Source organism: Anomalospiza imberbis, chromosome 11 (assembly GCF_031753505.1).
Source record: "Anomalospiza imberbis isolate Cuckoo-Finch-1a 21T00152 chromosome 11, ASM3175350v1, whole genome shotgun sequence".
Taxonomy (NCBI): domain Eukaryota; kingdom Metazoa; phylum Chordata; class Aves; order Passeriformes; family Viduidae; genus Anomalospiza; species Anomalospiza imberbis.
Genome location: NC_089691.1, coordinates 23,071,377 through 23,089,083, shown reverse-complemented (window position 1 = coordinate 23,089,083; position 17,707 = coordinate 23,071,377). Strand labels below are relative to the sequence as shown.

The window sequence follows — 17,707 nt, the reverse complement described above, 5'->3', positions numbered from 1 at the left end:
TAACTGGTTTGTTTTCCTCATGAAGTTTATTACAAAAGATATAGCACACTACAGTGGTATTAAAATTAATTCTTCAAAATAACAAGGTCTTCAGTGCTTTTAAGTACTGACTTTCCCACTATCAGTCTGCAAATACAGTGTGCAACAGAATGCCTAGAAATACAGCCAACTTCCTAAATTACACAGTGCCAGAGAAAGACAGGGATGGCACTTTCTAACTGAGAATCAGAACTTGGAGCTCTCATCCTTCCCAGAGCACTTACCATCTGTGGGGAGTGCTCAGCTACCAGTGAAAGCCTTTTGGTCCATTTCCTTTTATAACCATAACCGTATCTGACATTTCCATAGACCTTCACACTCTTCACAATCCTCAAAATATACTCACAGTAATTATGAATTACCTGCCAGTTATAAAAGCAAGACGTGGACAGGCCTTCTGTATTGTAGAGGGAACATTCTGTTGCACGTCCCCTTTCCCCAGACCAACTGAAGTTGTCATTCCTAGTGAGCAGCTTGGGATGCACTGCTTGCATTATTAGGATGTTTCTTTGCCTTTTGTACTCATATCAAGCCCATGTTAATTAGGATAAACAAAGTATGTGAGGCAACTGTGAGCCGCATTTATTTGTATATAGAACCAGGACCTGAGACTAAGGTTACCCTTCTGATAACAGACAGACAGAGGCTGGGATAGAGCCCCTTCCCTCGCCTTGTGCTGCTCATTCTGTGACCAATCTGCCATAAGTCACCCAAGAACAGTTAGTCCTCCTCCTTTTTGTACTGGCTGGCAGAGCTAATGAGATACCAGTGAGCCAGTAGCCAGCATGCTCTCCTAACTCCATTGCACAACATCCTTGGCCTCTTACACTCACCAAAAGAAGCATCAGAGACAGAAAAGTGCAGATGGCTTCAAGTATCCCTAAAGACTGTATGTTTTACTGCTCACACTGAGGGGCTGCAAGCTGCACTGAAGGCCAGTGGTTAACAACCAAAATGCAAACCCCAAAGCCTTTATATTTGTATGAGACAAGGTGAGTGAACTGAGTAAATACAGCATGAGTGCCAGGGATTAAAGGCAGTAGACCAAGGATGACCAAAGCTCAGAAGTCATCATGGCTATATGAGCAGATGGCACTGTAAAGTCTTTCTATTTCCTGCTGAAAATGGCTCATTCACCTGAAGAGCCATGTTATTGGTTTAGCAGGGAGCTGCTAACAGATTTGAGCACAGCACTCCTTTATGGAGAAGGCCCATATGCTCTTGTATCTTTATTTGCATTCCAAAAATATTAGTCTTGGACACAGGTATAACTCTGTGGTGCTTATATAAAATACCAGATAAAATACTAGGAGAACACAGTCAGTGTTACCTCCTGAAAGGCTAATTTAGAGTGATAATGGTAGCACTCTGAAAAAATCCCATCCTGGTCCAGTTTCTGTGTTCTGTGGATGTCCCCTGCTGTCTAGTGAAATCCAGTGACAACTTGACCCCCCTCTTTCTATTTGCTTAATGATGAATATATGAGCTAACATGGATAACTGATAGCTCAGCACAGAAGGTGCATCCCAAAAATCCCACAAGGACCAAATGTGGCAATGGTGAATCAAGGGATGATCTACTCTGAGTGTCAGAGGTTCAGCAAAAATTCTGCTGAGCCTTCATGTAACCACTCAAATATCTAATTAAGAATAGGCCTATGCAAATTGACATAATTGTTCTTACTCATCAGCATATAGGTGTTATTCCCACATTTAGTCACTAAAAACCTGCAATTACTTCCTTGATATTTTTAATCAAGTGGAAAAGAGGCTTAAGGAGCCAGTTAGATATCAGACTTTTGCTAGCATGTTGTCCTTCTTACCTGTCTTTCCTAAAGTGGCTTTAATTTCCACCACTATATGGGCCATTATTTCCTTTGTGTTTCTTTTGGGTTTTTAAAATCATATCTTAATTCTCAAGTGAAGAGAATTTCCATTAAAGAATGAGCAAGACAATGTTTAAATCAGGATTTCTATTAGTGTTTTCTAGGCAGTGGACATGATTTGTCTGGAAGATACAGACATTTTCAGATTTCTTTGTACGTGTAATTAGACAGGTGATAACTTTGGCAGTAATAAGGAGTGACTAGGCTAAATAGAGGTCTGAGCAATCTGGTCTAGGGAAAGGTGTCCCTGCCCATGGCAGGCCCATGGCATGAGATGATCTTTAAGGTCTCTTCCAACCCAAACCATTCTGGGATTCTATGACTAGTAGTGTGACTCTTTACAGAGGTGATCTCCTGTAACATAGCTCCTTGGTTTAGCTAAGGAGCCTTAGCTCCTCAGCTCCTAGGAAGCTACCCAATTTGTAGTACATACACTAGCTCACAGTTTCTGCTCCAGACTTGTTGAATTTTGCACAGGCTGATGTTTGTCAGACAAGGGCTTATGCTTATAGTGCAGAAGGATACCAAGTCAAAGATCATCAAGAAAATCTGGCATTTCCTCTTTTTTGTGCCTTTTTTTTTAAGACCACAAAACACAAATTGTTCTCAGATGTCTTGTTTGGTGGTCTTCATGAAGACAGCATGAGGAAATCACAGCTGAACAGCAGCTGGCAATGATGCCACTGCTAGTTTATACAACAAAGTCTAGTGGGTAGCTTTAATGTGAGTGGCTGGTATGATCTGGAGAGGGGAGACCACACTGAGTTCATTCTCTCCTGTGAATAGAAACCTCTAGAGCTGTGCAGAGTTTCAGATGAACAGGAAGTGCACAGTTTGAAGTCACAGCAGAAAAAACAGCTAAAACAGGCAGGATACCTCACGGCTGTAACAGAGCAAATGCATCTGTAAAATAACAGGCACCCACCCTGCTGGTTTTTGGGGATAGGTGGATTAGCAGGGAAATGCGAAATGCTCGCTGGTTTGCCTTGAGCACAGGGGGCATCTAGGGGTCGGTCTGGAGAATTACTGGCCTCCACGCGTAACTGCAACTCCAGGGAGCACCCAGCTTCCTTCACTAATTTCTGTCCTGGCTTCTTCTTCTCCAGGAGACTGGAGGTTGTCTGTGAAGAAGCTGAAGAAAAATTGAATCATTCACATCTCTACCGTGGGCGATACACTTCTGCATTTCCCAACATGCAATTCACCTAAGCAGCCCACTGTAGAGATAAGCATAAACAGGCTTGCTTTGAGCAACTCGCATATGCCAACACTCTAAGCATTAGAGTGCCTAAAAGATAGGGCAGATAGGACAAAAGGAGACACTTCATATTGTCCTGTGTGATCTAGGATTGAGCAGCTTATAACAAAGCCAGAGACTACTTTGAAAAATATTCTGGATATTTAGTTCCTTCTCAGTCACAGTCCTAAGCATGGAGCTACACTAATCATCACTCTGAATATGTTCAACAGTCAATTTTGTTCCTGGTCAGAAAATTATAAGTTCAGTGCAGTAGTGGGGAAAAGCAAACATTCATGAAGTGAAACTTTTCTCCTCTGATCAGTTTGTTTCAGTCCCTGCTGTTCATGGCATTGATTGCTCTGCTGTATTTCATTCCCCAGCTCTTGCTCAGAAAGGGATGACTGGTACAGCTGCATCACCAAACACATCCCAGATGACTGCAAAGCTCACAAGACTTCGACTTTCCACAGTAGCGTGGAGGTAAAAGGAGGCCAAATCTTTAAATGCTTGAAAAGGGAAGGGAGAGAAAGAGAGAGAGAGGAAAGGAGGAGGGTTATACAATATGCAGTTCCTAGTAGCCAGACATTCCATTTTCATTCAAACAAGCATGCCAAGCTTGAACAATGAAACTCATCACAGCTCATGGGTCACCTCTGAAATATTAATCACACTCCATACTCTGTGGCCTTTGCTTAGTTTTGCTGGAGGAAGATTGTTTTGTCCTAAATGGCAAACAAGTAGTTATTTTGGATTAATTAAAAATAGCTACAAACTTCATAGATTAAAAAAAAAAAACAAGCTACCCATTAATTACACTAATATCATATACTCAATAAAGTCCCTATCAGTGCAAACCCCACCACTGATATTGAAATTATGTGCAATTATGCCTATTATTATCTCATTATTTTCAGTTATTCTACTCCCAGTTAAGGAGGCAAAACATGCATCTGATAAAAAGTAAAAAGGCAATTTTAGATTATGTAGAGCTCCAGTTTTACTAAATAAGAAAGAGTACTGGTGAGGCCACATCTGGTGTCCAATGTTGGGCTCCTCAGTATGATACATGGAAACCTTGGGAAGAGTCAACAAAGGGCAGCAAAGCTGATAAGAGACGGAAGCACCTCAGATAGGAGAAGAGGCTGAGAAAGCTGGGACTGTTCAGCCAGAAGAAGAGAAGGCTCAGGGAGCACCTACTGTACGAATACCTGGAGGGTACAAAGAAGAAGAAACCAGGCTCTTCTCAGTGGTGTCCAGTGACAGGACTAGAGGCAGTGGCCACAAACTGAAACACAGGAAATTTCTTCAAACAGCAGAAAGCATTTTTTCACCCTGAGGGCGACTGAGCACTGGCACCCAGGGTTGCCTGAAGAGGTTGTGGGGGTCTCCATTCTTGGAGATTTTCAGAAGACACCCGGACAAAGTTCTTGCCAATTGCCACTATGTGGCTCTGCCTGAGCAGAGTGGTTGAACCAGGTGGCCTTCAGAGTTCCTTTCCAAATTCAACCATTCTATAAATTAATTTTTTAAGACCTCAGAAAGTAAAAAATGAATTCAAAAACAAATCAGGCTTTTTTTTCTGGCCTGTATCTAATCTACTTTTAAATACTTAACAGGAAAAAAATTGAAAGTAGCCAGTTTAGTAATCTAAACCAAATCCTTTTTCAACAAATGAAACAATAATTTCTCTTGCATCTCTGCCTCTAATATAAACTTGAATGTTCACATAGGGAAACTTGGAGGAATTTGATTTGTCTGTGTTTAGATCCTGAGTGTTTGCAGAAGTCTAATTTCCACTCAGGAAACAATCCTTCAAAAGCCCAAAATTTTGTCCTACTTGTGCCAAATGCTGAGCTGTTGTGAACTGACAATGGGGCACTCATAATACTTTGGTGCTGAACCTGAAATAGCACACCTTATTAGCTTGTGTTCAGTTCCACACTGATCGTGGCTCCCTGGGCTTGGAGCAAAGGCATCTGAACATCACTGCCATGTGATGCATTTCAAGAACTAGGAACAGCAAATACATTTTCTAAAGCTGCTTACACATATTGAGATCAACCAGAAAGCGTGGATCAGATTTGAAGTGGGGTAAATTCATCTTTGGTTCTACTGTTTTCTTTATTCTCTCTTCCCTTATCACACAGCCATCCCAAGGTGTAATGACAAAGAGCTCAGGTGCTTTTTCAATTGACGGTTGTAGAGCTTTTTATAGATATTATTTCAAAAGCTGCTACCAAAAAGATGCTTTTAAGTTATGTTCCTACCTGCAATTTTCATATGCAATTATCAGATACTTGTCTGATGTGGAAGAGTGTCAGGGCCTGACCAAAAATAGATTTATGTGGATTTTTACTTTTTTTGACTCTGGCTTTAACAGCAGCGTGTACTAATCTTTCAATGCTGAAGCAGCTGTATGTCACTTATATAAGTGCATTAGGAATGAGAAAATTTGGGGATCTTAGCAGGTGAAGGTAGATTGAAATGAGAGAATTGTATGTAATGCAAAAGGACTGACGAAATGGACTTAGGAAGTGTGGATGCTTCCTCATTTATTCTTCTTTGATTTTAAGCTAAGGGAAAGGCTTGGAATACCCTTGGGTGAGAGGCCTCCTACACTCGTGCCCGTGTCCCATGTCATGATGTGTATGAACTGTGGCTGTGACTTTACCCTCACTTTGAGGCGACATCATTGCCATGCCTGCGGGAAGGTAAGAGCTGTGCAAGCTTCTCGGGGGGTATTTATTCACACCTCTAAGACACTGGCTGCCACTGCTGTAACCTGAAAATTTGAGGCAACATCAAGATCAGAATTCGACTTCACACAGAACCAGTGAGCGCTTTGCTAAATTAACTTGTTAGGTTTCTAATGTTACTAGAAGGAATAACAGTAACCTTGCCTTAAGGTCAAATTACCTCCCAAAGGCTAGTTGTTAAAGGCTGACAGGGTAATTGTTGTTGAGTGCAGCCCTTATGTCTAACACACAGCTAGCTGTAGAGACAATGAAGAAATACACTAAAAATACAGGCTCTGTTCTGGGCCAGAGCAGTAGCACAACTATGCCATGTCCTGTTCCTAATAACAGCTGGCAAAATGATCTTCCTAGGAAAGTGAAGAAACTCAGCAACAGAGCATGGCTTGATCAGTGACTAAAGGGAAGGTTTCCTCTGTGCTCCATAGAGATGTTGCCTTTTGCCCTAAAGCTCAGGGGATCTATAAGCTTTCTTGGTTTTGTCCCTTAACCTCTGACTATAGAGATTAGCCTGTATACATAAAACTGCAGTCTTGTTTTAAACCACGACTGTCTTTTAACCTGATTTTAAAATTTATTTTAATAAAATGACCAGCAATTTTTGATAGGATATAAAAAGCATTTAACTTAATTTTTTTTTCCTAATTCCACTGAGAAAATCAGTCTAGTACATACACAGGGTTTGGAGGAACACACAAGCTTGTTTAAGAAAACAATGTTACTAACAAAGCTAGGAAAACAGAAGTCATATTAAAGTGGTCTTTCTGTGATTCAGTGGTAGGTAAGGTGTAAACTCCTGGAGAGAAGGACACAGCAATCGTGTGCAATGAAATACAGTGACCAGTTCTGCTTGGCTTACAACAGTGTAAAGCTACAACAATCACATTTCAATCAGCAGGCTTTTCCTGACTGACACAGGTTCAGGAAAGAGTCATGTCTGGTCCACTATCCAACTTCCTCTCTCAGTCAGCTCAGGGAATTTGTTTTGTATATACATATCTATACATTTATATTGTAGTTATGTGCTTCTCCTCTTGCTGAAACAGATTGTATGTCGAAATTGTTCAAGAAACAAGTACCCCATGAAGTACCTCAAAGATCAAGCAGCCAAAGTCTGTGATAGCTGCTATGTGGAACTTAAGAGAAAAGGTAAGATTTCTTCATTCTTGGCAAAACTGACAAATTGATTTCTTGCTTGTATAATGGGGATGACTTAGGACCTGCCTTCTATATTGTGTTTTGTTAAATAGTACTCCTCATATCAAGTTTGAGCCATATATATTGAGGTCCTGGGAGAACCAGGCTGTATAGCAGCTAAAACTGTTTAGCGAGCCATAAAATCAAGTTTAGCAAACTGTTTTTTCAGACTGGAACAGGGGAACTTAGGTTAGCTACACAGTAGAAATTCTTTGCTCAGAGGGAGATGAGGCCCTGGCACAGGTTTCCTGGAGAAGCTGCAGCTGTCCTGTCCCTTGGAAGTGTTCCAGGCCAGGTTGGATGGGTCTTGGAGCCACCTGGACTAGTGAAAGGCGTCTCTGCCCATGGAAGGGGATGGAACGAGATGAAGTTTAAAGTCTCTTCCAACTCAAACCATTCTGGGATTCTATGATTATAAGCCAGTTCTTTGAAAGCTCCCCTGGCCTTTGGATAAACCAGAATAATGATAAAAACAATGTCCTCCGAGGACCAGCTGAGGACTGAGTTTGCCTTCTTTGAAGATAAGGAGTCTGAAAGGTGACCTCATTGCTCTCTGCAGCTTCCTAAGGAGGGGACGTGGAAATAGGGTGGTGCTGATCTCGTCTCCCTCTGATCCAGTGACAAGACACATGAGAAAGTTTCAGCACTTCAGCAGGGAAGGTTCTGACTTGACATGAGGAAACCGTTATTTTCCCAGAGAGTGGCCAAACATTGGAACAGGTTTTCTAGAGAGGTGGTCTATACCCCATGCCTCTCAATGTTTAAGAGACATTTAAACAATGCCCTTAATAACAGGTTTTAATGTTTGGGCAACCCTTAATTGGTCAAGCAATTGGACTAGATTATTGTAGGTTCTTCCTAACTGAATAATTTTATTCTATGATGTAATTATAGGTGATAACTACACCCTGATATTTCTAATTAATTAGCCATAAAAATAAAACAATGTCTTTGTGGTACTTCACTGTCCTCATCCATGTTGTAGCTTTCACAAAAAGAAATACTGAAGCTAAGTTCAGAGTCACAAAGAGCTGTTCTGCAGGGTGAGTTTATCGAGTTACAGGTGAAAGTGTGAATTCAAAGCAGAAGAGCTACTGCCTATCTAGAATTTTGTATTATTATCCTACTATATAAGTCTCTTCTGATTTAAGTACACATTCAAATAAAAGACAAAAGAGGGAGAGGGGTTACAAATATATGAACAGAGAGTGAACAGGAAATAATTTTCTTGCACATCTACTCATGTAGACACTCTCTAAAAGTAAGCTTACTACATTGCCAGGAAAAAAAGTCATGGACAGATGAAGTTTTGCTTTTCCCTCCTGATTAAAGAAATTCACACTAGCCAAGAAAACACATAAACAGATGCTGTCACAACAGCCAAAAAAGCATCCCCAAGCCAATGTGTGCCCAGAAACAGTAACTCAGATTTGTACTAAACTAATGCTGTGCTTTACTAAGAGCTTTCAACTTATGTGTTGCCAGAAGTGAAATCATGAAGATATGAACTCAGACATGTGGGCCTAATGGAATTTTCAGATACAGAATAAGTGTCGCCCATGTACTATTTAATGAATGGTTCATACAGAAAGAATGTTGCATTACTGAATTCTGGAAAGGTGTTACAGAACATAGAGGAGAAAGATGTCAAAGCCATGTGCTTAATGCTCATTTTAAATAAGAGGACAACAAGCTGTGTTTTGTGCTTTGTCAGCTTTCTTGCAGACCTTTTCAAGAAACTTTAGGTTAGTACCATTAACTGAGGGTGCCGTGGAACCCGCTCATTAGACTTAAAAAGGTGATTTGAAAGAAAGGCTAAAATAAAAACTGTGTATAGAGGAGGCATTGCATGTTCCTTAGTTATTTGTATTAGTGTATCATGTATCTAGCCTAGCCTGATATATACCAACTTATCCATTTCCCCCCTTCCCTTTCTGAATTTTCTTAATCTTGCAGAGCGGCCACTAAGTGTGAGCTTCCCTCCAACTTCATCCAGGTGTTCAAGCAGTGCCTTCTCCTCTGTTTTCCACAATATTCATTATTCATCTTTTAAGAAACAGAAGAAAATCCCTTCAGCTCTCATGGAGGTAGGATCCAAGCTGCCTGAGAAAGGCAAGGAGCTACAGAAAACTGTATGCTTATATTTCAGCAGCTATGTTTTTAATTTATACTGTGTGCAGTGGGCTCAGCATATGCCTTGGTTTACTTTCATCATGCAATTTTTTATTTTTTTTTTGCTTTTCACAGTAGTGTTTAAAATACAAAAATACTCTGAGCTCTAAAGAGACCACATAAATGTCTTGAGCCCACTGAGAGAGTGGGAGAGTATGGTACTTTAATTTGCTCATCAGCCTATGAAGTCTTGAAAAAACTAAAATGCTATCAAGGTACTAGATAGAACAATAGGACAGATCAACAGAGCACGATATACTGTTCATCAGTTACCTTTCTTAACAAGACCCTTACTTATAAAATCTTACTTTGATTTCAAGAGAAATAAAATAACACTTAGGAAATAGACTTACTTAGTGAGTATCCCTTGGCAGTCAATTCAAGAACATATATGTTTCACCAGGCACTTTCCCTCCAGCTCACATGAAACTATTTCAAATCAAATGGGTAAAATCTTGACTTCACCAATGTAAACAATATTCCCACAGATTTCAATGGGGCCATGATTTCTCCAATTGTGTTAGTTTTCTTTCCAGGAACAAGGTGCTGGTTGTGTTGATGATTGATTCTAGATAGCTAAACTGCCCACTGAACTTGAGTACAGTAAGGGACTCCCATTTCCTGCAGGCATTTCTCATTGTATTAAAGAGAGTGGGGTGCAAACATCTTGCTGAACTCATTGTGCAGTTGAGACACTGGAATTTCTTGAGGCTTGTTCGTGAAACTCTGCCAAAGATACAAGCATGTAATACAAACACACAAATTGAGTACTAAAAGAACTAGTAGGCAGAATTTCAACCCCATGAGGAAAAAAGCATCACCTTTCTATCCACAGGGAAGCAGCACATCTTCATTAACATGAACTATCTCACAATAGCATAACTCCAAGTCCTGGAACATTTCTGTTCTGCTGCAAAACATTGCTATATTAATTCTCAGTCGTCTCTTGTATCAGTGTTACAAAAGCTGGTTATGAATCTCTGCCCTTTGTTTCCAAGTCAAATACTACTACAGTTTACTGCTGAAACTAATGTTGTACACTGCATTCTATGGGTGCATGTGTATAGTTCCATCTACTCAAAACCTGGATTTTTAAGAACATTAAGCCCTTAGACCTCAAAATATTTCTATGAAAGGAGCAAATCATCTAAGAAATATTATTTCAAAAATAAAACCAAGTCATTACCAAAGTGATTAACATAAATTAATATAAAAATACAGCAAGGCCCTATATATACCAACATCTCAAAAGTGTTCAGCCACAAGACTGTAATTCACTTCTGGATGCATGTATGTTTAAAATACAAAAAGCACCCAAAAACCACCAGATGTGGGAAAAGGGACAAGTTTGGCTTTTCAGAACACAACTGTAAACTTACTGACCTCAATAATAACTCAACTGCATATTTTCCATTAGAGTTACTGAGAATTAAGTTTAAATATTCAAACAGTTAAAAAGAACCATAATACCATGCTTATATTTTTTCTGTATCAATACTTTTAAGGTTTCACTTAGTGGTTGGTGTGATGCAAACATGCATAATCAGGAGGGAAAAAGACTTTACTATTACAAATCCTGATTTCTCCTACCGTGCTCCAGGTGGCAGCCTCAGGAGAGGGAGCTACCATCAGTGGATACCTCAGCAGATGTAAGGGAGGCAAAAAACACTGGAAGAAACGCTGGTTTGTTATCAAAGGCAAAGTCCTCTACACCTACATAGCAAACGAGGTACTGTGCAATCTGTCTTGAAATAGTTTTCTATCTGAGACTCCTTTTTTACTCCCTACGGGCAGGAGACCAGTAAATGGGAAAGGTATAAACAGTAGTTCTTCCAACTGCCTGCTTCTGAGACCTGGTCCTAATAGACTGACTCAGCTACAGTCCTAGCTGGACCTGTCACATGCTGCCCTTCATTATCTGATTTCTTATTATTCATACTATTATAAATTGTCAACCACTGGGAACCTTAACATACATATTTACACCTAAAGACTTCAAGATCCTTAGGTGTTCTCTGGTGTAGTTAGTAACTGTCACATATTTCTGTAGATAGAGAGTACTATGATCCATCTCTGGTGGGGAGGAGAATCTTGTAGTTTGGCAAATATAAATAAGACATGCTTGTCCAACTAGCACTGACAGGGAAAGACAGGAGGCAGTCTGCAGAAGTGAGAACAATGCCTTCTGTGTTGGCCTGCAAGCTCTTCCTCACAGTCAAGGAGGCTGGGTATCAGCTAGATCATTTTTATGTATTTTATCCCTTTTCTTATTTTATAATAGTTGTAATACAGATAAACTTGAAGTGTGATATAAACTTTGGTTATAATGGATAGATTTCATAAGCAAGACCATACAAATTCATTTTGCTCAAATAAAGGATATAGAATGCAAAAACCTGTCAAAGCAATGCTTGGTACTTTAAGCCTTTAGAATACTTTGCAAACATCAGATATTAAAGTTGCATCACCATCACCCCTGTGACATTTACATGAAACAATGTTATCCCCTTTAAACAGATGAGGAGATTGAGTCACAAAAGGATTCATGGTTTGCCCAGCAGTTCAGGCCATTAGCATCAAATTCTGTATCCAACACAATTACCTTATCTCTTTTAACCTTAAAAGTGATTATTTCTGGTTCAGCAATAGGAAAACAGCAACAATGGGTTACTTTACATTCCTGGTCCACAATTTATCTTCTAAAAGCAGAGGCAAAGGCAATACACACATATAATCTACTTAAATACAGTGACCAAAACTGCAGCTATCAGTAACAGCTAAACTGCAATTTCATTAAGGCTTATGGTTTTCTTTAACTTGTACAAAGCTGTGTCTGCCAAGCAAAATTCATGGAAGTTTCTTGGGAGTAAATTAATGATTAATTGCATTACTAAGTAGGAAATTTCCAAGCAGCCTTTTGGAAAGCATGCGTGCTGCTTGAGAAAGAGCAGATTTCTAAAAAAGTCACTAGTGCTGTGAAAAGAAATGACAAGGTACCAAAAGGACCACTACTTGCAGCCAGCAAATAAAAATGATTGAAAGAAACATAACTGGAAGTGAGTCTCGGGCTTTCAGAACTGCTGCTGTACTCTTAGTAATCTCAAGTTTGCCTGCAGGACCATAATGTCAAAGGCAGCCATCAAAGTAATGGCTAATTTGACCTTCATGGCCATGTGGATGATCATGAAGAACAGGACTTTGAGAGCTGGTGTTCAAGACTCAGACTAGATAAAACATGTGCAGTACTCAGGCACTGCTTCTGTTTGGGTTAAAAGCCACGAGTCCAGCAGAACATCCACACTACTGCTTTTGCAGAACTGTCACAGAAGGGCTGTATAATTTTCTTTTCAGAAAGGGCCGTCAAACTGTTACAGGCCTTCTCTCTACATTTTGGTTCACGTCTTCTTTGCTTTCAGGACAAAGTTGCTACAGAAAGTTTGCCTTTGTTGGGTTTCACCATTGCTCCAGAAAAGGAGGAAGGAAGCATGGATACAGTTTTTCATCTCTACCACAAGCAGACGCTCTTTTATAGCTTCCGAGCAGAGGATAACAATTCAGCACACAGGTATGGGGATAGATTTCCACATTAGCCAGTGAACTTATGTAGGGATTTTTCCCTCCTTCAATTCAGAGCACCTTTATAACAGATAAAACAAACAGCTTTCAGAATTTTGATTAAGCCAGATTGCATGTGACTGGCCTGACTGACATTAAAAATCTACCTGGTGCTTTTCAGTTCCTTCAGGAAGGAGAATTTGCTCCCTTCTGTAGGTAAAGAAGAGACTGAGCCTCAAGAGTCATAGCTAGAAGTCTGTCAAAGGTGATTACTGTAGAAAAACTTCTAGTTTGCATGTTAAATTTACCCATTTCTTAGTTTTCTCATCAACAAATTATTGTTTGGATTTCCCATTCTAATGTTACTGCTTTCACATAACAAGATAGTCACAAAATTTGTAATAAAAAGCCAGCACCCCAAGACACACAGAAAAAGAAATAAGTATTTATAGGAGGTTTTGTTGCTTTAAATCATACTTCACCAGATTCATATTTCCTGTTCTAAGAAAGCACTATCTTTGAGATTTTGCAATAAATTACTGGTCAAGATTGTACTAGAAAGCAAGAGACTCAGAACTCAGCTCCCTTCTTTAATCACAGAACTATTGTTCCTCATTAGAGCTGGGATGGAAAATACAGTCTTCATGCTTTATGTTCTTAAAGTACTTATTTTTCTTAAAATAATAAAAAAAAATTAAGTACCATTTTTCTTTCCTCTACTTTTTAGGTGGATTGAAGCCATGGAAGAAGCATCCATATTATAGCAGCTTTCACTCAATGAACTTGGAATAAATTCTCAGATTTCTGTACATTTCCAGCAACCCTCTTCTCACTTGCAAAACTGAACAGTGTATTTCAGGCCCACTAGCCACACACACTGGATCTGTACTGTTTCCAGCTTGCTCTTTTTCTTCCTTCTTCTTACATACACTTTGTTGCAAATGAAAATTTCAAGATAAGAGATTATTTATGCTGATCTTTATGGCTGCGCAAGTTCAGCCTGTACTATGAGCTTCTCTTCTGCTCCCACAGTAAACTAAGTCTAACATCAAGACCAAAAAATACATAGAAATATTGACTATAGTAAGTAACAGACTCAGTTTTACTTTTTCCAGAGCACTATCACATTTCATTGCGTTGGTTTTGATGTCTACCGTGACATGAGAAACAATGCAGTAAACAACAAATGATCATTTAAAGCACTTTATCATTTTTTATTGAATGACAGCTTAATTTTCTTCATGTTTCTAAGGAGTTCTGTGGCCTGATTTATTACTTGTCCATTAACAGATGCCAGCATGAAATTATGCCCCGCGTATGCTAAATTGTTTCCACAGAAAATGAAGGAAAAACACCTTCAATTTACCTGGTCTACCAACACTTCATTGACTATGATCCAATATCAAACTATCAATTTATAGTTTTACACAAATCACCGTATAATTTATGTTAAAGGTTTAGTTTCGTATCACTGCAGTACTTTGAAATGCACTCGAGTAGCTCAACAGATCCAGATGCTGAATTATATCTCTCTAAATACTTCAGACTCAAACCCAAAGGTTATTTTTAATTTATTATGAAACTACAGACAGTTTTTATTTAACACATCTACCTAGTAGTGTTAAGATTTTTATCATCTATTTAAATACTGTATCTTTATTTCCCAAATTCCTGTTGTTTCTGCTGTTCTTGTTATGAAAAATGTCATCAAAAGTTTAATCCACATAATCAGCACAGCATTTGAAATATGGTGGGTGGACTGAAATGCACCTGTCTGAACCTGCTCTGCTGGAGTCATTTGCAACTCCTGTGGCCACACCTGTCCTATGTCAGACTGCTGTGGTGCTTTACACCAGCTGAGGATATAGATCTCTGGAGTTTGGGGGGTGGGGTTTTTTGTTTGGTTTGGATTTGTTGGGGTTTTTTCGGTTGTTCTTGTTGTACGGGTTGTTTTTTGGGGTTCTTTTGTTTGTTTTGGGTGGGGTTTGTTTTCTTTTTCTTGTTTGTTTGTTTTGGTTTTGTTTTCTTCTTTTGGTTATTGTTGTTGCGGTGGGGTTTTTTAGTGTTTCAGGTGGGAGTTTTATAAAGAAGATTGAGAAGTGATGTTCTAATCATTGCAATACAGTGGTTTTGTCTTCAGTCATAATATTTAACTGAGGAACAGAATGACATCTATGATTAAAATATATCTTTGTATAAAAATAACATGCTCAAGAATTTACTTAAATTATGTTGGTGGGAATTTTTATTACTTTTATTTTTTGCTTTCTTCAAGGAACTTAATGGAGATCTGAATTTTTGACCCTAACAAATTTTTTAGAATTGTCCATATTTTTAAAGGTCTATAATATATATCCTAATGGTAAGGTAGATCAGTTTATCACCTGGATAAACAAGCTTAAAGAAACAAATACACATCTACCGCTAAATAAAAAGGTCATTTTGGGTTTGTTTCTTTTTTTAAACATCTGAGTCTGACCATTGTTTTGACCATCTGAGTCTAAGCATATATTATCACGTGCAAACAGAAACCAAGAATGAGAAAAATAAAATTGTTGTATTCTTTAGTTAATGGATGAACAGCAAGCTTAACTTTGTTTCATGTAAGAGCCATGGCCTTGCTACCAATACACTGTAAATGTTTATCCCCCCTTGAAAACATTTTGCACTGACAAGAAAAATAAGACAACATTGAATACAGAGCAAGATCTCTAACCGTGGTCTGAAACAAAACAAAACTGCACTACAGAATGACAATATTATGAAGATTTAGGTGCTGACATGTAGTGACTGTTGTATGAAGCTTTCAGTTAGAAGCAGGAAATGCACATGAAAAGATTTTGTTGTAAAAAATAAGATACAGTGCTATTAAACATTGGTTTAAGTAATGTAGAGAAATAAAAGAGCAAAATATGACTGCAGTTCTACAGGCTTTTCCTTTACACCATTACTACCTTTGATTCCAGCTTTGCAGTTCCAGTTACTGTTAACAGACACTTGCCTATTAAACAGTTCTCTGACAAATAAGGAAAAGCATCAAATCAGAATATGGTACTGGAGGCCTCCTGGTAGAAACAGGATTTAGACCTAATTGGTATGATGATGTGTTTCAATCACACTGATTTATCTTCTATAAAGCCCACCTGCTTTACTTCATCTTGACTTCAGTTACAGATACAAATTGTCTCAATGCAGCATAAAGAGGAAAAAAAAAAATAAAATGTCCTCACAATTTCAGTCTTACTGAAATTACTGAATTAACTGAATTTGAGCAAAGCTAAGCACCAGAGACAGAAATTTTAATTTCAGATTTAATCCAGTAATCACCTTTTAGAAAATGCTAATATATTAAAATAGAGGTATATACTCAGTTTACTACCAGACATTTACTTACACAGCTTTTTCTTTCTAATTTATAGCTAGTATTACTCCTTCAAAACAAAAATTTTGTTCTATGTCTTCACAAATAAAAAAAAATTAGTAGTAAGTCACAATGTTCAAGCTGCTCAGCCAACACCAGGGATCAAGCTTCTCCCATTTGTTGTTTCAGAGTTTTTCTGTTTATTAATTGATTTATTAAAAAGCATTAAGGTTACTAGTTATTATCTGCAAATAATATTTAGACCTATTTTATGGTACATGCCTAGTTAAGATCTGGTTTTTAAACAGTTATTAATTTTTTCTTCCAAATCGAAGTACAAGTCATTTGGAGATGGAGAATACCAACATGACAAGATCCTATACCACTTACACAAGCACTGCTGGTCAAGACCTTGGACTGCTACCCTTCCTGTGCTAGTTCTCTGCTGCTTTTACCACACAGCTATGAATACCAACCAGGCTTTCCTATTTGCATGCTGCTTTGATACAGCATATCAGTATCTCTGCTTTGCTGAGTGAATATCTCTGCTTGTGAAGGTGAAAGAAAGAGACAATATTCAGTGAGGGGAAAAGGTATTCCTTTAAATACTAAGGGAAAAACCACTAGTCTAACTCCACAAGTAACTTAGGAACATAACATACAAACTTCTGTGTGATTCTTCAGCCTGGGTAACACTGTGCCACCACTTTTCATCAAATTTTGACAAGAAAGTTTCTAGACTCCAGGGCATTGTGGTATGAGGTCAAAGGTAGAACTTGATGATCATGGAGGTCTTTCCCAACCTTAATAATTTTATATAGTGATATTTTTCTGCAGTCAACAAAACCTACAGCAGACAGCAAACTCACTTTTACTAAGAGACAAACATGGAGAAATGAGGGCAAGCCTCCCCCTTGATGGAGGGCACCAGCTTCCCTCTACACTGCCCAGCCATGTACAAACCCAAATGAAAGGCATGAGGACTCATACTTTTAAAATCACCTACTAACACTTAAAAGAGAGATTTAAATTGAATGTGGCATTAACAAGACCAAACAGTTCTGTTAAAACCTTGTCAGTCACTTGTAATTGTTGATTTCTTCCATACTAAGTATTGGCTCGGCTCTGACAATTTACCTTGAAAATTCCAGAAAATTTTAAGCAACTGAAATGAGAACTTAAAAAAAACAAACAAACAAACAAACAAAAAAAAACCACCAAACAACTGAGCTCTACAGTGCTATCCCAATATATTCAAAACACATGAAAAACCTCAAACCCTATTTGTATTTTATACTACTTAGCATGCCCCAAGTTTTGATCCCTCTTAGTCAATTATGTACTTTTATTGCTACCACCATGGCCAGAGAAAGAGCCTTGGCCTCTTACAGCCCACACGTTCATTGTAGAGGTCCTCCCCTTCCATGCCTAGAGCTTCCTTCCCTGCAAGTATGCACATTTTACCTCTGTTCCGTAGGGAATTTAGTCCGTTCTCCTGGGCAGGG

The 17,707-nt window shown here is 38.7% G+C and overlaps 1 protein-coding gene across 1 annotated transcript in view; it reads left to right on the top strand.

The window, feature by feature from the left end:
* Positions 1-13,652, top strand: part of FGD5 (FYVE, RhoGEF and PH domain containing 5) — a 78,556-nt gene extending 64,904 nt beyond the window's left edge. The window contains exons 15-21 of the mRNA XM_068202424.1: positions 3,545-3,644; positions 5,738-5,875; positions 6,964-7,066; positions 9,071-9,201; positions 10,887-11,015; positions 12,703-12,851; positions 13,569-13,652. Of these exons, the coding sequence (XP_068058525.1) occupies positions 3,545-3,644; positions 5,738-5,875; positions 6,964-7,066; positions 9,071-9,201; positions 10,887-11,015; positions 12,703-12,851; positions 13,569-13,605 (787 nt within the window). The 3' untranslated portion in view covers positions 13,606-13,652. The remainder of the gene's footprint in view (positions 1-3,544; positions 3,645-5,737; positions 5,876-6,963; positions 7,067-9,070; positions 9,202-10,886; positions 11,016-12,702; positions 12,852-13,568) is intronic.
* The last annotated feature ends 4,055 nt before the right edge of the window (positions 13,653-17,707 follow it).